Genomic DNA, 27,454 nt, shown 5'->3' with positions numbered 1-27,454 from the left:
ATACATTAAACAAAAACTGACCAATGGCGTGAAGATCCATTGTTTATGATTGTATTTAAATTGTTTTTTCCTGGGGTTTCTCAGTTCAGTTCTGCCTCTTGTCCCACTATGCCAATCTCACTCTTTTCTGCTGCTCCAGACAGACAAACGCTTGATTTCGATCTACCCCACAAGGTGCCCCCCCAAGCTGCTTGCCCTGCTGTGACCCTTGTGAAAGGGCCATTCAACCCCAAAGGGGTCCCGACCCCCAGGTTGAGAACCACTGTTCTAAGAGTTATTAAACCTCACAGTACCTAAATGTACTTACTATGCCATGTTGTAAGAAGTTGTAGTATCTCTTATATGGGAGAGCTGCTGATAATCAGGTGCAAACATCAAGACACTGCAATGCGTTACTGATCAGAAACAACATGCTGTAGATGGCATGAGCAAGATGGGAAGGAAAGTGTCATATGCTAAGGATTTAGAGAAAGCAAGCCAAATCATGGTAAGAATTGAAGCCATGGGGCTGCATAGCATTAAGTAAGAAAATGAAGTAAGATTCCTGCTATCTTAAAATGTGAGATACATCCACCTAGTTATGGAGGGGAGGTTTTATTTGTCTGAAGGCAAAAAAAACATATAATCCTGAAAGGTGTGGGAAATATTTTGTACATAGCTTGGTGTTCTGGCATTTCTACCTTGGAACGAGTACATGTGAAGCTAGACTTAATCCTGGAACTCAAGTCTAGAATCCAAAGGAATATCTCTGAAGCACCTCTGGTTGAACCTCGGCTGCATCCCTGCTTGCCTTGGAACGAATCTGTGGAGACAACAGGCTAAATGGTTGCATTTCTGTTCATGGTTCTTTTCAGAGCACGGCGGACCTCTTTGTTTCTCAGTGTATAAATTAACGGGTTCAGCATGGTAGTGACAAAGGTATAGAACAGGGACATCATCTTGCCGGTGTCACGGGAGTAGTTAGACGGGGGCTGGAGATAACAGAAAATGATGGTGCCATAAAACAGTGACACCACGATCAAGTGGGAGGTGCAGGTGCTGAACGCTTTTTGCCTGCCTGTGGCTGATCGGATCCTCAGCACAGCAGCTGTGATGTAGGCATAGGAAACTACGATGAGGCCGAGTGGAACCAGCAGGAAGAAGGCACTGAAAACAAACAGCACCGCTTCATTGACAGACGTGTCCACGCAGGCCAATTTCAGCAAAGCCGGCACCTCGCAGAAAAAATGGTCCACCTTGTTGTTTCCACAGAGAGGAAGCTTAAGAGTCATCGCCGTCTGCAGTAGTGAGGTGCATAAGCCACTGACCCAGGAGGTAGCGGCCATTTTGAGACATACGGAATGGCTCATGATGGTAGCGTAATGGAGAGGCTGGCAGACAGCAGCATAACGGTCGTAAGCCATGACCGCCAAGAGAATACACTCTGCAGAGCCGAGAGCGAGAGAGACGTACAGCTGGACCAAGCAGGCCACGTAGGTGATGGCCTTTCTTGTCCTCCAGAAATTCACCAGCATCTGGGGGCCAATGCTGGTGGTGAAACTTAGATCAAGGAAAGACAGGTTGCTGAGGAAGAAATACATGGGAGTGTGAAGGCTGGGATCCAGCCGTGACACCACAATGATGGCTGTGTTGCCCAAGAGGGTCATCGTGTAGCAGAGCAGGATGACTGCAAAGAGGAACATCTCCAAGCGGGGGCGGTCAGCCATTCCCAATAAAATGAATTCTCCAGGGTAACTTTGGTTCAGGTGCTCCCAGGAGGCCTCACTGGGCTTCATCTGTAAAAGACAAACAACATGTCAAACACCATGGATTTTTTGGGATTTCCCTGGAAGCGCTACAACGAAGCGCTTTTTGCTGATCGGTTTCAGGAGTGTGGCAGATTGTGTACGACGTTGTGCATAATTGCATTTTAGTAGTGATTACAATTTGCCACACTCCTGCTACATTAAACCTGTGCGGAATGGACCCAAGAAATGGAACATGGTGAGAACAGGGATACAGAGGAAACATTTCATATGCTGAGACTGTGTGACTTGTCCATGGTCACCTTGATTCCCATAATTACAGGGAATTCTGTCAACTCGCCAAAGTTCAGGTTTAGTGGTTAGACTGTTGGACTAGGATCTGGGAGACCCAAATTCAAAACCCCGCTGTTCCATGGGTGTGTTTGGGCTAATCCTCACAGCTTTCCCTACATCACAGGGTTGTTGTGAGGATAAAATAGAGAAAAGGAGAATGTTGCGAGCCAGTTTGGGTTCCCACTGGGGGAAAAGTATAGTTTAAGTAAAACAAAAAATACACTAGGTAAGTGCTATCATATCTATTCTAAAAATGAATCTTTTGATTGAGAGAAGAATATGTTCACTACTACAGGGGATTAAATGATCAATTATTATTTAACAAAATTTCACAAGGGCCACCAAGGCAGCTACCAAATGTAAACATATATAATCCAATTATAAATAAATTATAAAATAATTAAAAAATAAATCCAACTATAAATAGATAAAAATAAAACCATATTTTAAAACCGTTTAAACAAAGACCCACACATAATTAAAATCATGCCACTTTTCTCTCCCCGAAAGAGACTAAAAGCGGCTTACAGTCGCCTTCCCTTTCCTCTCCCCACAACAGACACCCTGTGAGGGAGGTGAGGCTGAGAGAGCCCTGATATTACTGAAGAAGAAGAGTTAGTTCTTATATGTCGCTTTTCTCTACCAGGAGTCTCAAAGCGGCTTACCCCTTCCCTTTCCTCTCCCTATAACAGACGCCCTGTGAGGGATGCAAGGCTGAGAGAGCCCTGAGGTTACTGCTCGGTCAGAACAGCGTTATCAGTGCTGTGGCAAACCCAAGGTCACCCATCCGGTTGCATGTGGGGGAGTGGGTAATCAAACCTGGCTTGCCGATTAGAAGGCCACACTCCTAATTACTACACCAAGCTGGATCTCCGCTATGGAACAAAAGCCAAATTCCAATAACTGTGTGATCAGTTAGAAGGCTGTAATCATTTCTTCCAACACCACTCCAGCACCTTCTAACTTATGGTAGCCTTGAAACAGGCAATGTCTGGTTACAAAGAAGAAGAGGAGAAGACCCTGCAGAGGGCAGCAAGAAAACTGTAAGATAGGATAGTGAGGTCAGGACCTTCTCTCCTGTTAAGTGTCATTCCTTGGCCCATTATGCACATCTTGAATAATGTACTTTCAATGCACTTTAGAAATAGGTTGCCCTGTTCCACACAGGGACATCCAGCCACAAAAACATATCAAAAGTGCATTACCCAATGTTTGCATAATGGACTCTTGTCTGTCTCCAGATTGCTACTCTTAGTGGCAATTTCCTGCTTCTACTTGGAACCCACAGTTCAGTCTTTCTCTCTCTCTCTCTCAGCTAGACATTATCTCTGTCTTTCCTCTGCATTATCAAATATGTTGATACCTGAATAAACCTTTTATCTACTCGTTAATCAGGTCGTGCAGCCTCACTGTGTTAATTCCTCTGCTAACAGAACTCACAAAATCAATCAGGGGAGATGCCTGGGATTATCGAAAAGAACTAACAGGAATTCTAATGCAGAGCACTCGAGATTAGAAAAGGTACAAAGAAACTGAAATGTACTCCAATTTGGCTACATACTAGAGGGACGGAGAGAAGACATAAAGATTCCAACTGCAGGGGGGGGAGCACAAAGAGCAGCTGAAATGCAGCCAAGGGGTGAAAGGATGCACAATGAAAAAATCTTTGCATATACGGATGAGGACACAAGTGGCAGTAAATACCAGAGTGCAAGGTGTATTGAGCCCTCTGTGAAAGGGTCCCTCAACCCCCAAAGGGGTCCCAAACCCCAGGTTGAAAACTGCTGATTTAGGGGCATTGTAAGCATGATGTAGACGTCTTAAAAAGCAAAGTTAATATTAGGAATTAGTAGGAAGGAATCAAAAAATAATGAGACAAGTACCATACGCCGTATGTATCTATGGTTACTTATTTTGAATGCTGCGTGACATTCTGAAGGCTAGATCTGAGGAAAAGGCTGCTGAAATCAAAACGTTGGAGTCATCTTCCGTTCAACAGAAGTCTAAAGACAAAAGGTAGTTTAAAAACACATTCAGAAGAAAGACCACCGATTACCTAATGAACTGTTATTCGCAAAGAGGGGTAAAACAAGACCACAGACTAAGGCTTTCAGAGACCACAGACTAAGGCACTTTTGAAAAGGAAAAACAGCTTCAGGAGGGGGCAATTGTGAGTGAGAAAGCAGCAGAAGAAAGATATGATGCACTTCTGCAGCTTGCTAAATGCTGTTTCGTGTAGTCTGGAAAAAGCACACAAGTCCCTGCTTCTGTCTGCAGCCTTTGACACATCTTTGTTCTAGAGTTTATCACCCCCATCCCCAATCTCACCTCTGGCTGCAGGCAGCTGTTCTTCCGGCACGGCTTTTTTAATCTCTTCGCAAAAGTTATCTGACGCGTCTATGCCAGGGTGTGTGTCCATGAATATGCTGCTGTTTTGCAAAGGCAGAAGAGGATTATTTTCAGGAATGATTGTCATCCATAAAAGAAACGTGGGGAGGGGACAGTTTGGCAAAGCCGAAAGTTGGGCCGTTTACTTGGGACAAACGATATTGCCCAATGGCACCCACTTCCATGGTAAACAAAGAAAAGCAATCAGGGGGATGTTTGGCATTATTGAAAAGAACTAACAGAAGTTCTAATACAGAGCACCTGAGATTAGAAAAGGTACAAGGAGACTGAAACGTACACCAATTTGGCTACCTACCAGGGAGATGGAAATTATAGAAGACATAAAGACTCCAACGGGAGGACAGGAGGGGAGCACAAACAGCAGCTGAGATCCAGCCAAGGGGTGAAAGGATGAACAGTTTAAAAACAAATGAGTAAGAAAAACTAGGGAGTACCTAATGTAAGGTGACCACTTTTGGAGGGACATCTAGGGGTACCTGGCAAATTGTGTTGTTGTTGTTAGGTGCAAAGTCGTGTCCGACCCATCGCGACCCCATGGACAATGATCCTCCAGGCCTTCCTGTCCTCCACCATTCCCCGGAGTCCATTTAAGCTCACACCGACTGTTTCAGAGACTCTATCCAGCCACCTCATTCTCTGTCGTCCCCTTCTTCTTTTGCCCTCAGTCGCTCCCAGCATTAGGCTCTTCTCCAGGGAGTCCTTCCTTCTCATGAGGTGGCCAAAGTATTTGTACTTATGTTGAAATTAAAAAATATATATTACAATACTATTTTTGCATTCTGTGCGTTCTATGAAACTTTTTGTTGCTCCATATAGACCAAATTTTTAATCAAGAACCCCCTCCCCCCCCCCCCCGGTCAATGGTGTCCCGCTTTACCAATGTTAAAATCTGGTCACCTTAACCTAATGGCCTGTTATTCACAAAGAGGGGTAAAACAAGGCCATGGACTAGGGCTTTCAGAGCAAAAGGTATTGTTCGATCGCTTGAAAAGGAAAAACAGTTTCAGGAGGGGGCAATTGTAAGTGAGAAAGTAGAAGAAAAAAGAAATTATACACCTCTGCAGCATGCTAAATGCTATTTCATGTAGTCTGGAAAAAGCATGCTAGTCCCCGCTTCTGTCTTCAGCCTTTCACACATCTTAGTTCTAGAGTTTATTGCCTTGGTCCCCAATCTCACCTTTGGCTGTCAGGAGCAGGCAGTTTTTCTTCCACCATGGCTTGTTTTCACTATGGGCAAAGGCTATCTGATGCGTCTACTCCAGGGTGTGTTTCCCTGCATATGCTTGCATATCACCATCTACGGTGAATGATGGATGATTTGGGTGGAATTGTGGATGGAGTGAGTGAGGCTGGCAAAGACAGATGGTCCCTAGATGCAGAAGAGGCAGAAAGCAAGCGCCCAGACAAGAGAAGCATGCAGACATAGAAAGATCCAGACCGGGAGAGAAGGAAGGAGGGAAGCAGAGGGATGAGAGGATAGCTAAAAGGAACACCAAGAGTAGGTTACAGTGGGAGAAAATATTAGATTGAGAAGCAGGAGTAAACGTGATGTACAGAGGTGTTTGATCGGAGGTCTCGTTGAACATGAGCATTCATAAGATCGTGGCCTCAGTTTTTCTCCCTCTCTCTCTCTCTCTCTCTCTCTCAAACACACACACACACACACACACACACATGAACTAAAACTCCAGGCTTTGCATGTTGAGACTTTACCTGAAAACGGAGATGACACACAGAAAGATCCAGTACACCTGAATGGTTAGTGAAAGGTTTTGTAAAGAGATAGCAAGTGGGAGGTGGAAAGAGATACAGGGAGAGGAAGGATAGACAAAAGTAGAATTTGGGAATTCCACACAGGGAAGACTGAGGGGGCAGAAGGAGGTGTCAGCTACTTCTCCCCGTAATTCCTCTTGTGGTCGTCCTGTCTGCCCCCCTTGAGGGCACCCTCCCCCCTTGAGGGTGGTAAGAGCCCAAACTACCCTAAATAATCGTGCTGGCGAGAGCTCGTGGATGTGGTAGAGGAGGCGAAAAACTCACATTTCGCCATCTTTACTGCCATCTCATACACCCTCATAAGCGTGCAATAAGATGTTCCCAAAGCTTCATCGTGAGGCTTTGTCCACTCTCATTCTAGCCATCTCATTTCCCTCTTGCTCTCCCCGAGCTCTGCAGAATACCACAGGGCCTGTTTCAGGTAAGGGCGGAGAGGGCAATGGGGAGCGTCTGATAAGCGCGACTGCCAGTCCTCCACCAAAGCCACCAACGAGTCACTGGGAGGCATTAGGCCCCACAGGGCATTCAGGAATCCATTTGGATGAATAAGTCTCTGCGGATGGGCAAAAGTACTCCCGGCACCCAAACAAGGTTCCACTTCATGCTCTGTGAAATAATCCTGCAGAGTCAAGGGCCTGTTCTTAATTGACCTGGTCTTGCGCAGCAGGGGTAGTCAACCTGTGGTCCTCCAGATGTCCGTGGACTACAATTCCCATGAGCCCCTGCCAGCAAACGCTGGCAGGGGCTCATGGGAATTGTAGTCCATGAACATCTGGAGGACCACAGGTTGACTACCCCTGTTGCACTCTAAATGTTGAAATGATTATTGTTCTTGGGAGGAGGGGTTGTTTCTTTGAGGAGCCAAAATACAGGCCACGATACTGACAGGTGTTTTATGACTTTCGAGGTATAAACTGCTCCTCTCCTACAGGCTAATCATCTGGGAGCAGCAACCTGTTCCCCTGGCTCTAAACGATCTCAAGTGCGTGTTTGAGAATGGACTAGGAGATGTTTTTGCTTTAGGATGCTTAGGGCTGATCCTGCGTTGAGCAGGCGGTTGGACTAGATGGCCTGTATGGCCCCTTCCAACTCTATGATTCTAGGATTCTGTGTGTCTGAGGGGAAGAGATTGGGAGATCTGAGGCTGTGTGGGAAGAACTCAGGTGAGGCACAAGGTCATCAGAGAGCTGTGCTGGAGAGGGAAAGTCTAAGCATTCAGGGCCTCCCTCTGCCAAGGATGGAGCCACATCTCATGAGGCATGACCGTTCAAGGGAGGAATCCTGTGGCGTCCATAGGCTGGTGAATCTCAAAGGGTGGCCAGAGGAGGGGTATCTTGGGAGTCCAAAACCACTGCCCCCCCCTAACCTCTCCCATCAGAAGGGGGGATGGAAGCCCATCTCCTTGCTGGGGGAGGCCAGAGGGAGTGGGGAGGCCCAGAAATATGGACTCAAGGAACATTCTGCAGAGATTCCCTATTGAGAATTTGGGTAGGCAGGACGTCACTTCTTCAACAAGGATGTTCAGTAGGCCAGTCCCCACAGAAGAGATCTCAAACTATCGAATTGTATCTTATACTAGAATTGGCTACTCTTTTCTTTGAGGTAAGTCTCTGTACTATTTATATGTTTTTCCTCTTTACTGAAATTCCGATGCATGATATGGATTTGAAATTGTGGATTTTGTAGCTTTTGAAAAAAAAATTAATTATGCCACCTCTATATGTAGAATCAGAATAAAATTTGTTTTATTTTTTGCTCCTGAATCTTGTGTACATTTCACATATTCTGCATTATAAATTTATTAGAGATACTGGCTGCCGTTGAGCTCCATAAAAGGTAAAGGTAAAGGTATCCCCTGTGCAAGCACTGGGTCATGTCTGACCCTTGGGGTGACGCCCTTTAGCGTTTTCATGGCAGACTCAATACGGGGTGGTTTGCCAGTGCCTTCCCCAGTCATTACCATTTGCCCCCCAGCAGCAAGCTGGGTACTCATTTCACCGACCTCGGAAGGATGGAAGGCTGCGTCAACCTTGAGCCGGCTGCTGGGATTGAACTCCCAGTCTCATGCGCAGACAGCATGACTGCTGCCTTACCACTCTGTGCCACAAGGGGCTCCATAAAAAAGCCAATTCAACTGGTAGGCTTGTGAAACTCAAGGGGTGCCCGGGGGAGGGATGCCACAACCTCTTCACAGGACGAGGACTACAAATCCACAAGAGCAGCCAACCACTAGACTCACCCCAAACTCTCCCCTGAAACAGAGGCCTGAGGGAGGAGGGAGAGGGGCTCATTTCCATGCCATTGTGTGACATCCCAGGGCCATGCCCCCAAAAAGGGCTTGTTACCAAGGGGACAGTAGCGGATTCAGAGGATGGCCAGCTCAAGGGAAGGCAGGGGGTTGTGAGGGAGGAGGGGGCAGGGGGTTGTGAGGAGGAGGTTGAGGATGGGAGACCCAAGCAATCCACCCCGAGCATCCCAGAGGAAGGGTGGGATCCCATGGTATCCGAGGGATCTGTGATGAAGAGTTTGCTGCCCTCCCTGAACGGCTGATGTGGGGCTCTTCCTCCCAGGGAGCAGGGAAGGGAGCCTGGGAGGACTGTCCTGCTGGCCAAAGTCCAACAGCCCCTGACTTCTCAGGCAGGCCTTCAAGTCCTGCGTCTCTCTGTTTCTCCCCCCAGACACAGGCAGGCACCCGAATCCAGGACGCCGAAGAGGAGCAGAGGGGATGCGGAGAGGAGGAGGCTGATCCTGGGGAGGGGAGAGGCGCCCGAAGGCAAGTTACCCCACTCTGTGGGGCAACTTGTAGTGTAAGCAGTGGTAACTGGCAACTCGAAGCTGGTGGAGTGCCTTGGTCGGAAGCGCCTGATGACGTTAGCTGACGAAAGCTGGCAAAACTCGGTTGGTGGAAGGGGGCGTAAATTGGTGACGGCAGCTGGGGAGTGTGTGTGTGAATGGGATGCCTCAGAACTGAGGAGCTTTCCGCCATCAGCATGGGGCACGTGGTGTGAATGTGTGTGTGAATGTGTGAGTGAATGGGGGTGTTCCTTTGCTGTGTGACTTCCCATCCTCAGCGCAACACACTGTTGTGGATGGATGATGGATGAATGAGAGCCAGTGGCCATTCGCAGGTGGAAGTCCATGGATGCCAGCTGACGGACCCCGGTGGAAGTCCTTGGAGGATGCCGGCGGAGGGTAGTCCCACGATCCCTGCTTATTGCCTGGTTTTGCCTTGAAGGAATGTGTCCCGCTGGTTTTTGGAGAAGCCGGGCCACAAGGAGGATCCAGAGGACGTGTGGGGAAATGGCCTTCTGCCCTCCTCCAGTGTTTTTGCTTTTCATTAACCGTTCTAATTATGATGCGACCTTTTTATGATTAAAAAGCTATTACAGGTAATAAACATTTTTTACTTCATCCAGGAGTTTTTTGCCTGATTCATTTTGGATTATTGGGACGTTTCCTACTTGAGGGTTTATACATCTGTACCAGGACTTTAGGCTTAACAACCATATAATAATAGCAAGAGCTTTTATTCCTCTAGTGAAGTCCAGCTGCAGAACTTTAGAGGACTTTAGATGATAGGCTGCAAGTTGAAGAACGTATGTTTTGGGGGTGGGACATGTTCGAAGAGGTGGCCCACCATGCCCCAAATCTGTAAGATGCAAAAATAATTTGGAGTGTTGCAGCTTTGAAAACTGTCACACAATTTTTTTTTCCTTGTAAGGGTTAAGTGGTTCCCTTTCCCCGATTTCTTCACTGAGGAAAATGATTTCTGCAAATCATCGTCTTCTGACTTGACATAGACTTGACCTTGGGAACTTGTTACAGGCCCCACAGGGTTATCTGTAGTAGGTCTCTCATGACACCATCTCAGATCTGAGTCCTTGAGGCTCCGTGTTAGTTCTCCAGACAATTTCCTTACAACATTCAAAGCTGCTAGACAAGAGCAGTCCCCTCTTCTTCCAAGACTTCGCTCCTAAAAACTGCTCTTCTCCCCCCCCCCCCGCTCTCCACAAACCTCAATGAGATTCTGCGGCAAGGTTAAAATGTCTAGCTATCTCTGAAGTATCACTTGCAGGAGACAGTCTGTGTTGTGATTCTGAGTGAGAATTTGGATTGTCAGGTCCCGCCTGGTCACGGGTGGGGGATTTGGAGTAAAGTTGTCCAAGGATTTCTTTTTCCCAGGAGAACTTCTCTGTATAGTTTAGAGATGGGGTGTAGCTCCAGGGCCTTCTCCGGTCAGAATGGTGAAGATGCTGGGCAGAAGCAGACTGGACAACAAAAGAGGAATTGACACTGCCTTCCTTCTTCAGTGTGTTGATCTTCCAAATTCAGTCTCTTTCATCCTATCCCCTGCTCCTTTCCCCTTGCTCTCTCTTTTATACCTTTCCAGGTGCATCATTGTATATCACCTTTATTTCCTTGAACAATACCAGTGTGTAATACCCAGAGTTTTAATTCATTTGTTTGTTTTGTGAAAATGAGGCTACTGTGCATGCTCACTAACAATGAGACCACGGATCAACTATGCATAGGACTGTGCTGCCCATCGAATGCATTCCTGTTTCTCTGTAGCATAATTCTGCTTTTCCCAGTTGTGTTCTCGACTCAGTCTTAGCTTTCCCCGTATTCTCCTCAATCCTCTGTCCCTCTCTGTCTCTGTCTCTCTGTCTCTCTCGTTCCCCACCTGTGTGCTTCTCTTGACTGCATGCTTGGGACTGCGTGTCCAATAAAGAATAAAGAAATAGTAGAAGATTCAAGACTCTAGAGAAGTCTATTTTGGATATTGTGCTTGCCACCTTGGTATCCTTTTTGCTTCTATACTTGATTTGTGTCTAAGCAACCCTCAGCATGAAGCTGTAGAGTGGAGCAACAAGAGGAAAGGGGATCTGAACTCACAAATAAATGTAAGTGAAATCATCAAGTGGCAATTTAGAATCTGACAGGGATTTTTCAGACTACTGGAAACAGTATTTCCTTGCTTCAGGGGTGTGTCCCCCCCCCCAATTCCTGAACTGTCTAAATCGGAGCCCAGAAACCCTTCAGAAATTAACAACATTTATCGTGTCATAAGGTTTAATGAAGAGCCTCTTGTGGCGCAGAGTGGTAAGGCAGCTGTCTGAAAGCTTTGCCCATGAGGCTGGGAGTTCAATCCCAGCAGCCGGCTCAAGGTTGACGCAGCCTTCCATCCTTCCGAGGTCAGTAAAATGAGTACCCAGCTTGCTGGGGGGTAAACGGTAATGACTGGGGAAGGCACTGGCAAACCACCCCGTATTGAGTCTGCCATGAAAACGCTAGAGGGCGTCACCCCAAGGGTCAGACATGACTCGGTGCTTGCACAGGGGATACATTTACCTTTACCTTTTTAAGGTTTAATGAATCAGAGATCGCTTCCCCAGCCATAGAGAACCTCTCACTCTTTTGAAATATTTGTTCGGACTCCTGGAACAGACAGGCAGAATGTAGGGGCGGATTATTATGCCCCTTTCCACTGCATCCCCGCTCTCCCCTGAAGCTTTTTTTTAACCTTTAAAACACAAGCAAAAAAAAAACCCCTCCTCACTCTTAAACTTGGGAGTGCTTTTCCTCATGCTTGTGAGTAAAGTGTGGCTAGGCGATGAGTCGTCTCTGTTTCTAAATTAAAAACAGCACAACCTTTTCAGACGGTCCTTGAAGGGAAGACATTTCATGAGAGCCAGTTTGGTGTAGTGGTTAGGAGTGCGGACTTCTAATCTGGCATGCCGGGTTCGATTCTGCACTCCCCCACATGCAGCCAGCTGGGTGGACTTGGGCTTGCCATGGCACTGATAAAACTGCTCTGACCGAGCAGTGATATCAGGGCTCTCTCAGCCTCGCCCACCCCACAGGGTGTCTGTTGTGGGGAGAGGAATGGGAAGGTGAATATAAGCCGCTTTGAGCCTCCTTTGGGTAGGGAAAAGCGGCATATTTTGGGTAGGGAAAAGCGGCCAAGTCTTCTTCTTCTTCTTCTTTCTAGGTGGTTTCTTTCATTGTTCCTTCATGTCTACCTCCTTCTTCAGATCTGGCCTCCAGAATGGCCAAATAGGAGTGATCATACACTTCTTGAATGATCTGGGATATAAATCATTAGTTTGTTTCCTCTTGCTAACTTATTATTATATTATTTGACTTTATTTATAGTTTGCCTTACCCACCGAGACTCGGTAGATTATACAATGTAGATCAATGCTCTCACATCCAACACGTTCGATGGTCAAACTCCACATCATTAGCTCTTACCTATTTATTTATTCCTTCGATTAGTAGACCGTCCTCCAGGCAAGCCGGCTCAGGTCAGTGTACAAAATTATGTATAAAATACAATGTGAGGAAATAAAAAATTGGGAGTTAAGCTTTATTTGAATTTAAAATAGGCAACAAACAGTTTTAAGTCGATTAAAAACAACAACACAAACCTAAGTAGTACAATTAACTAAGTAGTACAAATGATTAGGATTTTTTAAAGCACAACATTCATGTATGACTGCTTTAAATAATTTGATACTGATTGATTTAACTAAGATTGTATCAACAAATTGTCCCTGTCATAACTATCATAATTGCCTCTGTATGTTTTGCTTGCGCGGCCACCAGCAGGAGTTTTGCTTTTTAAAGTCATTTTAAGTCATTAAATACCATTGCACAATTGTTCAACAACTTGGGGTAGTGGCTAAGAATGGCCGTCTCTAATCTGGAGAGCCAGGTCTGATTCCCCGCTCCTCCACATGCTGCCAGCTGGGTGACCTAGAGCCAGGCACAGTTCTCTCAGAGCTCTCTCAGCCTCACCTACTTCACAGGGGATCTGTTGTGGGGAGAGGAAGGGTAGGTAATTGTAAGCCACTTTGAGACTCCTTTGGTATTAAGAAGTACAAAAAACAGCTCTTCCGTCTCTTGTCCTCTATTCTAATGCAGTGACGTAGCTCAACTGATCACGGTGGCTGGGGTTTCTCCATCGCTTTACAAGTAGTGAAGCTTACAGAGAGGTTGCTGGAGAAATGTTACACTGGGAGAATATTGGACATTTGATATAGTAGGATATGAGGGAGTTGCCACTGAGGAAAGGGGTTCCCATGAAAACAGGGCAAGAGCCTAGGACCTCATTTTGGTGGTCTCAAATTTTGGTTTAAGAGATGCACTGTACCATTATAAAAAGGAAGAAACACAGAAATTTGTTTTTGGAATCAGATTGACCTTATTGGACAGCTGGTGTCGATTCTCTTCTTGATGTCAATCTTGTGTAATCGTCAGTTCTTCTTTGACTTGTGCACCAGGGCCCATTCTGCACACAGAGGATAATGCACTTTCAATGTGCTTTGGCAGCTGGATTTTCCTCTGTGGAACAGAAAAATCTACTTCTAAAGTGAATTGAAAGTGCATTATCTATTGTGTGCAGAATAGGCCCAGGTACAGCACAGAGAAAGATTTTGCATTCTTAGACTCAAGCCACAATTCATAAACAAGAGTTACTGACTGATCATGGACAATTCAGTGTCCCTCATCCCCCCAAATACTGCTTCGGTTTCAATTGTTCACACCAGCTCGTCTTCCCTGTCCATTGCCCACTATTCATTATTCTTGACCTTTGCAGATGATGGACAGTGACGCATCACGGAAACACCTTAACCAAACCTACCAAGGACAATTCATCTTACTGGGAGTGGCTGACCGCCCTTGCTTGGAGAAGTGGCTCTCAGCAGTCGTCCTGATCTGCTATGTAATGACCTTGTTTGGAAACACAATCATCATTACGTTGTCGCAGCTGGACCCTCGTCTCCACACCCCCATGTATTTCTTCCTGAGCATCCTCTCCTTTCTGGACCTCTGTTACACAACCAGTATCGGGCCCCAGATTCTGGCGAATTTCTGGAGAAAACAAAAGACCATCAGCTATGTTGCCTGTGCAGCCCAGCTGTTCATCTCTCTTGGGTTGGGCTCAACCGAGTGCCTGCTATTGGCAGCCATGGCCTACGACCGCTACGCAGCAGTATGTCGACCCCTGCACTACACGGCCCTCATGAGCCATTCCAAACGTTACAAAATGGCTGCCGTCTCCTGGGTAACTGGCTTCACCCACTCACTAGTGCAAACCACAATGACCCTGACGCTTCCATTTTGTAGAAGCAACAGGATAGATAATTTTTTCTGTGAAGTACCAGCTCTGCTCAAACTGGTGTGTGTGGACACTTCGGTCAATGAGGCTGTCCTCTTGGGTTCCAGTGTAGTCATCCTTCTTTTCCCTCTGAGCCTTATCACAGTATCTTATTGCTACATCACAACAGCCGTACTGAGGATCCGCTCAGCGGAAGGCAGGAGCAAAGCTTTCAGCACCTGTGCCTCCCACTTCACCGTGGTGTTTCTCTTCTATGGCTCGGCCATTTTTAGCTATCTCCAGCCTCCTTCTAACTACTCCCGGGACCAAGGCAAGATGATGTCCTTGTTCTACACCATGGTTGCTCCAATGCTTAACCCGTTAATCTATACGCTGAGGAACAAAGAGGTCCACAGAGCTCTAAGAAGAGTAATGGGCAGGGACCCGACAGATTAGCCCAGTGATTCCGACATTCATCTCTAGAACAATTGGTTTTTATGCCCACTTTTTCACTATCCGAAGGAGTCCCAAAGTCCCAAAACCTTTCCCTTTCTCTCCCTACAACAGACGCCCTTTGAGGTGCATGGGGCTTGGAGTGCTCTAACAGAATGGTTCAGTGAGAACTGCTCTAACAGGACTGTGACTAGCCCAAAGTCACCCAGAGGGCTGCATTTGAAGGAAGATGAAGGCAGAGGGGGTGGGCAGGCGCATTCTCCTTGACCTCCTCCGGGAGGGAGGAGTGTCCCCGCCTTTCCTTGAGTCCAAAGCACCTCGGAGCACCCCGAAGCACTCTGAGGTGACTAGGGTTGCCCCAAAGAGCACCTCGGAACGGCCACCTCAGATCCGTGTGGCTATGGGGCTTGGCGCTTTGGGCCGCCTCAGGGCGATCTGTCTCTGAGGCTGCCATGCTTTGGAGGTTTTTCGGCCGAGGCGGCCCAAAGCGCTCAACAGGCTGAGTGAGTCATGTGGCCTATTTATAGATATGCACAACTGCTTAGGGGCCATAGCCTCATGCTTGTTTATCATATCCACTTTAGCAGGAAGAGAAGAATTCTCCTTCCTCCCTTTGTTTGAGAAGATATCGATTTTAGGCGGAGAGAGATCCCCCCCTCCCTTTTTAATATAATTTCCACCATGTAACAGCTAAGGTGTAGAGCTCCTGAATGAACTAAGGAAGCTATGTGTTTTCCTTGTTTTATCTTCCCCCTCTCCTGTTAGCTGGTAAAATTGTCTTTTTATATACTTGAAAATTGCCTTGACTGGCCTCATCATTTATAGATTAACTCTGCTACTTTTATACCACATAAACCTTCCTTTTACCCAACATTTTCTCCCTCGGAGTCCCTAATTCCTATTTCAAGTTCAGGTCAAACGGTTTTAGTGTTCTGGCTATTTCAGCCTAGGTCTCCTCACCGAGTCATGCTGTTTCACTATGCAAAGTCTGCAGTGTGCATGATCTCAAAAACATAAGATAGAATATCCTGCAGCCTCCAAATGTTGACGACTTTTAGAGCCCGTCCTCATGACGTTGCCAACATCCCAAGGCTGTCCAGCAGACCTGTGGGAGTACAGCTCTAGTGCCCTGGTTTCTTAACTCTATTCTTAAACTCATACAGATGTTTAAATTCCTAGGCTTCTTCTCTTGATGGGTGTTTTGGCGTTGCGATGCTGCAGTGCAGCTTTCCAGAAACCCTGTTTGTCCAACTTTCTGATGTTACAAACATTTCTGAAGCCTAAAAGATAAAATTGATGTCTCTACAGAACATTATTTAATTAGTAAGCTAGGCATTTTGCCAATGAAGCTATCTGCTTGTAGGTGAGGTACTATGTGCCTGCAAAGAAAGAATTTGTTGTTGTTGTTAGTTGCGAAGTTGTGTCCGACCCATCGCGACCCCATGAACAAAGATCCTCCAGGCCTTCCTGTCCTCTACCATTCCCCGGAGTCCATTTAAGTTTGCACCGACTGCTTCAGTGACTCCATCCAGCCACCTCATTCTCTGCTGTCCCCTTCTTCTTTTGCCCTCGATCGCTCCCAGCATTAGGCTCTTCTCCAGGGAGTCCTTCCTTCTCATGAGGTGGCCAAAGTATCTGAGTTTCATCTTCAGCAAAGAAAGAATAGTTTGTAGCAAATATTGCACTCGTCACTTAAATCTGCATTATGGTTAATTGTACTTGTATGTGAACATGTAGAATATGAATAGTCTTAGTTACTAATTTTGGACATTGCTACTGTTAGCATTTTTCGAATTCAGAATACATTGTGAATCTATTTTTGAGCGCTTCCGCATGGTGATTTTTTTTTGTTTGTTTCAGTATTTGGAGATTCACTGCGCATCATTGTTTGTTTGATTTATTTATCATTGGTTTTATAGACCACCCCACCCCGCAAGCAAGCTCTGGATGGTTTGTATCTTAAATCGTACTAGTAAATTTAGCCACTTCCATTGCCCCCCCCCCCATGAGCATGAGTGAATTATCTTGTGGTTTCTGCACCTGGGAGCGTGAGGAGCCTGCATACCTGCTTCTACCTTAAACCACCTCCTGTCTCTCCCCCCCCAGTCCTCCTCAAATCTGCCTGTTACAATGGTTAGCAATGTCACTTCTAGTGACATGACGCATGGCAAGGAAGTGTGGTCAGCTGACATCATATCCAGGGCTTCTTGAATTCTGAACAACTATTTCAGGGGCTCCTTCATGGACAAAAGTTTGCTCTAATCAGTCAGTCCACCTGTCATTCCACTTACGGGCTTTCTATGATTTTCCCTTTGAGTTTAGTGGCTGAATACCCCAGAGATGTAGATTTTATTGGTTATTTTAGCTTGTTCTAGCCCTAATCATAAGCCTGGTGGAACAGCGCCTTTTTGCAGGCCTTGCAGAACCTGGGTAGTTCCACAAGGGCCTGGATTTCAATTGGCAGCTCGTTAAACCAGGCTGGGGCCATGGCTGAAAAGGCCCTGGCCCTGATTATCTTAATGTTCTTTTGGGGGCATACTGGGAGAGGTGGTCTCTTAGATACGCATGGTCTTGAAGGTTAAAACAAAAAACTTGATCCAGAATTCAACCAGCAACCAGTACAGTTGCTGGAGGAAAGGTGGTATGCGGGCCCTCCATAGTGTCCTAGTAAAGACCCAAGAAGCTGCAATCTGTACCAGCTGCAGTTTCTGAGAAGGCTAAGAGCAGATATCGATGGAGTGAGTTACAGTAATCCAGCCTAGAGGTGACCATCGCATGGATGACATTGGCTGGGTTTTCAAGGGTCAATTTGGGTGTTAGTATCTTCACCTGGAAAAGATGGAGAAATGCTTGGCATGCTACTTTCATGACCTGAGCCTCCATTGTAAGGGGGCATCGAAGATCATCTCAAATTCATGACAGAGTGTGAAATTGTCAGCTGCACTCCATCAAGACAGGGGAGGTGTGCTAACTCTTCTGGCCCATTCCTCCCCAGCCACTGGACCTCCAGCTTTGTGGGATTGAGTTTCAGGTGACTCTTTTGCAACCATTCTGTCACAGCCTCCAGACACCTGGCCAATGAGTCCAGGAGTGTATCCAGCCAGCTGCTCATTAGCTGGTAGAGCTGGATGTCATCTGCATACTGGTGTAAGGTGACCAGATTGTCCCACTTTTGGAGGAACATCTGGGGGCACCTGGCAAATTGTACTTATGTTGAAATTAAAAAATATATATATTACAATACTATTTTTGTGTTCTAAGCATTCTATGAAAATATGTGTTGCTCCATATAGACCAAATTTTAATCAAGAACCGCCCCCAGTCAATGGTATCCCATTTTACCAGTGTTAAAATCTGGTCACCTTATGTGTGGCACCCAAACCTATGTCTTCAGACCAGCTGTGCAAGAGGGCCCATGAAAATGTTAAATAACATTGGGGAGAGAACTCCACCCTGAGGAACTCCACAAAGGAGCTCACAGCGATGTGATTGTGACTCCCCGACTGCTACCCTCTGTCCTCAGCCTTGGAGGAAGGAGATCAGCCACTGTGAGGTATCCCCACGTCAACGAGGAGTTGAGCTAACAGGTCGTAATTGAGTATGTCACCTGCAGCTGTGAGATCTAACAACACAAACAGCCCTGACATGCCTCAGTCCAGAGCAACCAGAGCTGTTTCCACCCAATTGCCAGGCCAGAAAATGGACTGAAATGGGTCCAGAACTGTTGAGCTAGGCACCTTTGTCAATGGCATTCACATACCGTGAGAAGCACTTTTTATTTTATTCTTCTTCTGAGTTTGTTCTGGGATGATTTGCTTCTTCCTTTGTCACAGGGCCATTCCGCACCGGGATCCATATTGCAAATTGGTTGCAGAACGAAAAATCGCTATTGTAAATAGTGGAATTCATCATTATGCATACCTGCCTTTGTAGTGGAATCCAGTTGCGTTTCTATCATTTCCCACAGGTTTCGGTCCCGGCAAAAATCGCTTGCCAGGAAGCGATATTGCTGAGCTGTGTCCCGCCCCTGGCCGTCAAGCAGCCAATGGGTGGCCGTTATCATGCTCCCAAACAGCCCCTTTCCCTTTAAGAAAGGTTTAAAAAAAAACACACAAACACACGTTGCAACGAATCTGCGTTGATTCGTTGCAACGGAGAGACCCATCCAGCTAGCAGGTGGTGTTTGAGCTGCCGTTTCATCGTTGCCACGCTCCCCCCGAGTGGAAAAAAAAAACCCTCCCCCACGGGCGCGATTTTCGGCCGAAAACAGTGTGAAAAATAAAGGGAAAATAAACCGGCAAACGGGCCTCTGTGTTGCTTGTGCTTGGTGACTTTAAACAGAGGGACTGCAGCCGGGGAAGCCTTGCTGGGTAAACGAAGGCTTGCCAGTGCGTTGATCTCCGCTCGCTCGGAGAAAAAAAAAATGGCGATCGCTTCGCCGGAAGATCAGAGGAGAGAGCCAGGGGGAGGGACTTTGCAGAAACCGTAACAATGGTAATGCACAGAACTTTTCCACTACTGTTGCAGATTGGTTGCAGGAGTGTAGCGCTTTCCGGAGGGTGAATCCACTTTTTGGGATTTCCCTGAAAGCGCTACAACGAAGCACTTTTTGCGGATCGGTTTCAGGAGTGTTGCAGATTGTCAACCATGTTGTGCATAATGGCAAAACTGTAGCAATTTCAATTTGTCACCATTGTGCTATTGTGGACGAGGGCGGAACGGCCCACAGTATTCTGGCTGATTTATCTTTTAAAAAAAAATGATTCTGGCAGTCTCTATTGCTTCCTCTCTCTGATGTTTTGCATTCCTTCACAACCTAAAGTGTTACTTTACAAATTTTAGTATTTGAAGGCAAGCCACTTCAAACAATGAATCTGAAGAACTGAGGTAGAAATATTTCCAATTGTTATTTATTTATTAAAAGAGTTCCGGTCTTCCAAAAATGAATTTGAGAGCCACGGGACTACAAGGTCAGTTCCCTGTGCTTTACTCTTCTTAGAGCTTCATGGACGTCTTTGTTCCTCAGTGTATAGATTAAAGGATTCAGCATTGGAGCCACCACAGTATAGAACAGAGACATCATTTTCCCTTGGTCACGGGAGTAGTTAGAAGGAGGCTGGAGATAGCTAAAAATTGCTGAGCCATAGAAGAGTGACACCACAGTTAAGTGGGAGGCACAGGTGCTGAAAGCTTTGCTCCTGCCTTCAGCGGAGTGGATATTTAGGACACAAACTGCAATGTAACCATAAGAGACTATGATGAGGCCCAAAGGGAGCAGAAGGATGATTATGCAGGAAGCGGAAAGAACAGCCTCGTTCACAGAGATGTCCACACACGCCAGTCTCAGCAGTGCTGGTACTTCGCAGAAAAAGTGGTCTATCCTGTTGTTTCCACAAAACGGAAGCCTCAGAGTCATGACTGTCTGCACCAGCGAGTGGCTGAAGCCGATCACCCAGGAGACGGTGGCCATTTTGGAACATATGGAATGGCTCATGATGATATTATAGCGCAGAGGCTGGCAGACGGCCGCGTAGCAGTCGTAGGCCATGGATGCCAAGAGAAGACACTCGGTTGAGCCCAGACTCAGGGAGACGTACAGCTGGACTGCGCAGGAAGCATACTTAATGGTCTTTCGTTTCCTCCAGAAATTCACCAGCATGTGGGGACTGAGGCTGGTTGTGTAACAGAGGTCGAGAAAGGAAAGGTTACTGAGGAAAAAATACATGGGGGTGTGGAGATGGGAATCTACCTGGGACACCACAATGATGATTGTGTTTCCAAGCAAGGTCATAATATAGCAGACCAGGACGATTGCAGATAGTAACTTCTCCAGGTGAGGTCGGTCAGCCACTCCCAATAAGATGAAGTCTTCTAGGCGGCTTTGATTAAGGTGTTTCCATGATGCATCATTGTCCATCATCTGTAAAGTCAGGAATAATGAACAGTGGGCAACAAGTAGGGAACGTAAGATGGTGTGAACAACTGGCACCAAAGCAATATTTGGGGGAGATTAGAGACAATGAATTGTACGCAATCACCAAGTGAATTGTGATTTCAATCTAAGCCTCCAAAATCTATGCCCACACCCTACCTATGGAAAAGCCTATCAAAGCTATTATTTCTAGATTTTGTCTGCAGTAGAAGAGCAAAAGCTAAGTCCAGTAAGACCTTAAAGATTAACAAGATTTTCAGGCTATAAGCTTTTGAAACTTAAAGCTCTTTTTGCCAGGAAAAGTAGGGTTGGAGGCCCCTGAACTCATATTGTGAGCCTGCTGAACTTGAGTTTATTCATACATTTAGAGCAATGGACCCCCAGGGCAGAATAGGGATACAGGAATCTTATCTCACTACAGATGCTAATTTGCTTTCCCTACTCATTTCTCTACAGTTGAAGACAAACACCAAAACATGCATTGTATTAAAATACAACCTAAAAATATTCCTGAAGCGTTAGAAGACCACATAAAAAACAGATTGCAAATCAGAAGAACAATGGGTTGAAACCAGAGATATTATCAAGGAAGACTGTGCAAAGACTATGTAGTTAAAAGGAATGAAAAGCCTCAATGGATGACAGATGAAACTCTTAACATTGTTAAGAGTAGAGGAGGCACAAAAGTAAAAGGTGACAGAAATAGAATCAGAAATTGAAATGCTGCATTCCAAAAATATGCACTTAGAGACAGAGAACTATTAAAATAACCAGTGTAAAGAAATAAAAGAGAACAACAACAGCAAAAAAGGAAGAACAAAAAATCTGTTCCAGAATACCCAAGAAATCTAAGGACAATTTAAAGCATGGTTAGGCATACTGAAAGATCAACATGTAAAATATTAACAGAATACAACAAAAATGTAAAAATGAGGACAATACACTGAAGAACTAGTCAAAAGAGGAAAGGATGGCAGATTCCGTCAAAGAAGAATCTTTTGAAGACCTACAGTTTTAGAAAGTGAAGTGAAAGTTACACTGACAACAATTGGGAGAAACAAGTCATCAATAAAAGATGGACTATCAATAGAATTTTTTCAAGCCCCTGAAACAGACTCCATGATAATCTTAAAACAAATATGACAATAAACTGAAAAAACAAAACAATGGTCCACAGACTGGAACCAATATACATTCCAATTCTGAAAAAAGAGATGTCAAAGATTGCAGCAACTATCAAACAATTATATTGATTTCTCATGCAAATAATGCTCAACATCTTATAGCAAATACTGTTACTATATATGGAACAAAAACAGGAAGAGAATTATTGCAAATTTATGTTGGTTACTGGAGCATATGAGGTCATTTCAGAAGAAAATTGGAGGAAGAATATTAACAGGTGACACCACATTACTCTTAAAAAAAATAATGCTTAATTACTACCAATGTAAATCAAAGCAGAAAGGGCCAAAGCAGGATTACTGGGAATGAAACTTTAAAGTTGACAATAAAGTAACTGAAATTGTTAAAGATGTTATGTTCTTCATCTCCATCATCAACTAAAAGTGAGACTGCATCCAAGAAATCAGAAGGAGATTGAGACTGGGAAGGGCAGCCATGAAGGAGCTAGAAAACATTCTTCAGAGTAAGGATGTATTGCTGGCAACCAATATGGAGATAACTAATACCCTAGTATTCTCCATTACTATGTACGGGTATAAAAGTTGGACAGTGAAGAAAGTTTATTCATTAGAAATGGTATTTTGGAGGAGAGGTTTGCTTCTGTAAAACAACAACAACACCTACACAGTCCAAATAATTGGGTTCTAGAGCAAATGAAGCCTGAACTGTCCCTAGCTAAAATGACTAAAACCAAGGCTATTATAATTTGGTCACATTATGGGAAGATAAGATTCACTGGAAAAAGCAATAATGCTAGGAGAATCGGAAGAAGAAGAAGACTGGTAAATATCCTTGACATATGCTGACTCACAGAGCCTCTTGTGGCGCAGAGTGGTAAGGCAGCCGTCTGAAAGCTTTGCCCATGAGGCTGGGAGTTCAATCCCAGCAGCCGGCTCAAGGTTGACTCAGCCTTCCATCCTTCCGAGGTCGGTAAAATGAGTACCCAGCTTGCTGGGGGGTAAACGGTAATGACTGGGGAAGGCACTGGCAAACCACCCTGTATTGAATCTGCCATGAAAACGCTGGAGGGCATCACCCCAAGGGTCAGACATGACTCGGTGCTTGCACAGGGGATACCTTTACCTTTACCTTATGCTGACTCAGTCCACTCTTTGCCTTTCTTTAAGTTAGACAATTTTATTTAATTAATTTATTTTTATTTTATTTAGATTTTTATACCGTCCTTCCCTACAGCTCTGGGCGGTTTACATAAAACATTTTAGAACATTTACATAGAAATGTAAATTGGCTGCTAGAACAATATCCTGATCCAAATGATTCAGAACATGACTGACTGCCATTAATTTCCCAGTTCAGATGAGCTATTAGAATTAGGTTTGCTACCAGAAAAGATACTTTAAAGGAACACAGTGTGAGATACAAAGAAAATTATGCATTATGTTTACACTTCCTTAGAAGGGTCACCCTTCTAATATACTATAAAGGGCTTCTTCCGGGTATGGTATATCTCTCCTTTCCCAGGACTGTGTGTGGTAAACAAAGCACAGATGTTCCACTAAACAACAGATAGCAAGTCTGATAATACTGAAGTCAAAGAAAGGGTTGTATAGGGTCATTTTTTGAATGCTTATGTCAAGCTGCACATTCCTAACAAAGAGTAGGAATAAACTCAGGGGAAAGCAGTGAGTTGTTGTGGGGCTGGTCCTGTTTGCTCCAAGCAGCTGCCAATGAAATAAGTCATGTTACTAATGGTGACAGTAATCTAAACTGTATTGCTTGGAACTTTACAGACTCCGAAGATCCCTGTAAACTGTCTAACAAGACAACAGAGGCAACAAAGCAGGTAAGAATGCATGCAGAATTCTTTCTGTCTAGCAGGGAAGCTTGCCTAGGTAACCTTGGGCCAGTCTGTCTCTGTCTCTGTCTCTGTCTCTGTCTCTGTCTCTCTCTCTCAGTCTGAGAGGTAGGTGAGAGGATGAGAGAATGATGCTTTCTTCCCCATCACAGAGAAATTAAGGTAGTATCTTAACAGAAGATACAACTATCAATGACTGTTTGAAAACAGACATTGGGGGAGAGGCAGGCACATGCTAGAAAATGGTAACTTTAATATTAGGAATTAGCTTGAGAGAAATGAAAACAACAGGGTAAGTGTATGACTCTATGATCACATAGCATTCTGCATGCCAGATCTGATGAAGAAGGTAGATCTGAGAGAACAATAGAAATCAACATATTTAGAAATAAAGAGTTCAAGGGACTGGAGCATCTGCCATTCAAGGAATGTCTAAAATGGCTGAACGGTTTTCATCTAGAAACAAATATGATTGAGTACCTAACTATATGTTCACAAACACGGGTAAAAGCAACCTCATGCCAAAAAGTTTAAAGGTAGGAGCTTGATTTGCTTGTGTTTTAAAGGAAAAACTTAACTTCAGGAGGGAGTGGGGAAGCAGTGGAAAGGGCATTAATAACCCTCCCCATAAAAAGCTGCCTCGGTTCCAGGATTAAAAACACATATTTCAGAATTCTAAGAGGACCTATATAGCTGGAGAATCACGCTCTGATTCATTGAACCTTATTGTGGAATAAATTTTGTTAATCTATAAAGAGCTCTTCGGATCATAGTGTTGGAAGATAACTCCAGGGTCATCTAGTCCAACCCTCTGCACGATGCAGGAAATTCACAACTACCTGCCCACCCACAGTGACCCCAATTTCATGCCCAAATGATCCCCCCACCAAAAATCTCCAGAATCCATCCTGGCATGAGAGACATTCGCCTACCACCCCACAGTAGCGATTAGCGATTCACTGGGTATGCAAGACTACTGGAAAGTTCAGAAAGAAAAGAGAATCTTTCTAAGGCAAATGCTATTTTCCCATATTCTGAAAACGGCCTGTGAAATCAATTCTAGGTTGCTGCTGTTTTCATCACTTCACTGATATTTATTCTAGACTTTACAGCCCCTTACTTTTCTCTAACGGTCCCAATCCCCAACCTCACCTCCGGTTTGCTTAGAAGCAGGCAGTTTTTCTTCCTCAAAGTCTTCTCTTACGCACTGGTGAAGAGCATCTCTGATGCATCTGTGCCATGGAGAGCCACAGAGAGGTCCATGAATGGGTCACTTATTTTGATCCTTGTGATCAGGGAAGATCTGGCAAGTGAAGATCTGAGAGGAATCATGGGTGGAAGGAGATGAGGTGGGAAGGAGACATCCCCTTGAAAGGGGAAGACCCAGAACGCAAGCATTTAGTTAAGAGAAGCACACCAATGGGGAAAGATACAGAGACAGAAACATGAGATGAGTCTGAGAAAAAGGAAGGCTGAGAGGAGAACATAATTAGAAAGAAAATGATCAAACTAGACAGGCGCAGGAGATAATCTGGTGTATAGCAGACTCCTAGGCATGCTTGATCAGAGAGTTCACTAAGTATGAGCATGCACAGGAAAGCAGCCTCAGTTGCGCAAAAAACATGAAATAAAACTCTAAGCTTCACACGTTGATATTGTACAAGGAAATAAATACACAGATAAACCTTATGCACCTGGATGGTAAGCAAAAGGCTGAAGAAGGTACAGAAAGTGAAAGGGAGCAGGGGATAAGAAACAGAGAAAAGATGGATAGAAAGAGGCAGGATTTGGGAGATGGACACATTGAAGACAAAGGGAATGGAAGGAGATCTCAGATCGTTTTCACTGCAGTTCTTTTTATTGTACTGTCTGCTTCAGCCCAGCATCTTCCCAATTTTGGCTCAGCTCACATGATAGACTGTTTCCTGCCAAGTGATTGTTCAAAGATTGCTGGACAGCTTAACCTCACCACATCACCATAAAGGGCTTTGTGGAGGGCAGGAAGACCTGAGCAGCAGTTTTGATAAGCAAGATCTTGGATAAGAAGGCAGCTGTTGGTGTCTACCACCGTCTGAATATCACAAGGAAATTGTCTGGAGAACTAAGATGGAGCCCTAAGGACCCAGGACAGAGAGGGCATAAGGGAGATGAACCACATATTACACTGTGGGGTTGGTAACAAGATCCCAAAGGCCCTTTTATTTTCATAAAGTTGGAAGAGGATGATTTGCAGGAAAGGGTTTTAACAGTTTTTTTATTTTAAAAAGTTTTATTTAAAATATAATCATGTTATCAAAAAAAACAAGCTAACAACAAAAATAAAGATACATAAGATTAGGAATATTATTGTAGTGTACAAATGAATAATATAGATAATCCTCCTACTCTATCTTCATTGTACCGTATGATGTATTTGATATACCTAACCTCCTTTCTTAAGATAATCCATATAGTAACATGAAGAACCTTAAAGGTAATTCTAGGTCTCTTGCATCCCCAAATAAATTTGTTAATTTCAGATTGCCATTTATCAATCGTGAAGTCATTAACCGTCAACAGTAAAGCTTGGAAAAGAAAATTATGTTTTGGTAAAATAGTCTTTTTTACTGTTGCCATCCTTGCTGACCAAGAGAGTTTCAAGTTATTCCATTTCTTAAGATCTTGTTGGATTGGGGACCAAAGTTTACCTTAGTTATTTTCCAACAATGTCTCTGGATTAATTCCAATTTGTACACCAAGGTATTTAACCATTTTTGGCTTGATTTCACAACTTAATTTACATTTGAGGAAGGATACATGCAAATCTGATAAACCAAACAACATAATCTTTGTTTTGGACATATTTACCCTATAACCAGAGTATTTACCAAAGTCATATATATAATACATAAAACAGCGACTTTAAGGTTCTCAATGGGTTTGTTAATATACAAACAACATCATCAGCATAGCTTTTAAATTTAATTCCTCTCCTTCTACTCTTAGCCCCAAGAAATTTTCATTTGCTCAGATCTTATAGGCTAGTGTTTCTAAGACCAAGTTGAACAATAATTGGGATAACAGGCATCTTGTCTAGTAACCTTCCTGATTTGAATAGTTTCATTGATTAACATACCGTTGACCAAGATTCTAGCTTCTTGGTCCGAGTAGAAATGTTTAATCAGGCTTGAAAAGTTGTCACCACACTTCCTTTGAGTACGAGTTGCTTGTAAAATGTTCCATTGTACCTTGTCAAATGCTTTTTCAGCATCCAAAAACACACAAACAGCTTGAACATCTCTTGTACACACCACCTCCATAGCATTAAGAACAAATCAAATGCTATTTTTCATATGTCTTTTTGGAATAAACCCTGTTTGATCTGGATGGATAATTTCGCAGATACATCTCGTTACTCTTTTATAGTCCACATTTAAAGGTGATATTGGTCTATATGAGTGTGGTGACTGTGTCACGTTTTGGGAAGTATTTTTCTGGGATAATCTATAACCTCATTTATCATTTGTACTCATATAAATCTCTAACATTTCACATGTACAATAATTTAGAAAAATACATATATACCCGATAGCCTTTATTAACCATGTCACAAGGTGTTCCTCACCCATAATGCTCCCACTACACTTGCAGACTCTCCAAGCGGACCCATACTTAAGCTAGAGCTAACCTAATCCAGAGAATTTACACGAATTTAAATCCCCCTA

The 27,454-nt window shown here is 44.5% G+C and overlaps 2 protein-coding genes across 3 annotated transcripts in view; one reads left to right on the top strand and one right to left on the bottom strand.

Annotated features, from left to right (window-relative positions):
* Window positions 1-428: 428 nt before the first annotated feature.
* Window positions 429-27,454, bottom strand: part of LOC143831597 (olfactory receptor 2G3-like) — an 87,124-nt gene continuing 60,098 nt past the window's right edge. The window contains exons 1-2 of one of the 2 annotated variants that reach the window (XM_077324704.1): window positions 24,903-25,644; window positions 19,576-20,737 (exon numbers count right to left, since the gene is read on the bottom strand). In XM_077324704.1, coding sequence (XP_077180819.1) covers window positions 19,781-20,737 — 957 coding nt within the window. In that variant the 5' untranslated portion in view covers window positions 24,903-25,644 and the 3' untranslated portion in view covers window positions 19,576-19,780. Of the gene's footprint in view, window positions 1,776-19,575; window positions 20,738-24,902; window positions 25,645-27,454 lie in introns of those variants that run through there. The other variant, XM_077324703.1, reaches the window with a different exon arrangement.
* On the top strand, window positions 13,864-14,820 carry LOC143833774 (olfactory receptor 2G3-like). Its single transcript, XM_077330007.1, has one exon. The coding sequence runs from the start codon at window positions 13,864-13,866 to the stop codon at window positions 14,818-14,820; it is 957 nt and encodes a 318-aa protein (XP_077186122.1).

Source organism: Paroedura picta, chromosome 3 (assembly GCF_049243985.1).
Source record: "Paroedura picta isolate Pp20150507F chromosome 3, Ppicta_v3.0, whole genome shotgun sequence".
NCBI classification, from domain to species: Eukaryota; Metazoa; Chordata; class Lepidosauria; order Squamata; family Gekkonidae; genus Paroedura; species Paroedura picta.
This window is presented reverse-complemented; position numbering and strand designations above follow the sequence as displayed.

What these genes read in the sequence shown, in the direction of transcription:
- LOC143833774 (XM_077330007.1), top strand. Translation starts at nt 13,864, where the DNA reads ATGATGGACAGTGACGCATCACGGAAACACCTTAACCAAACCTACCAA.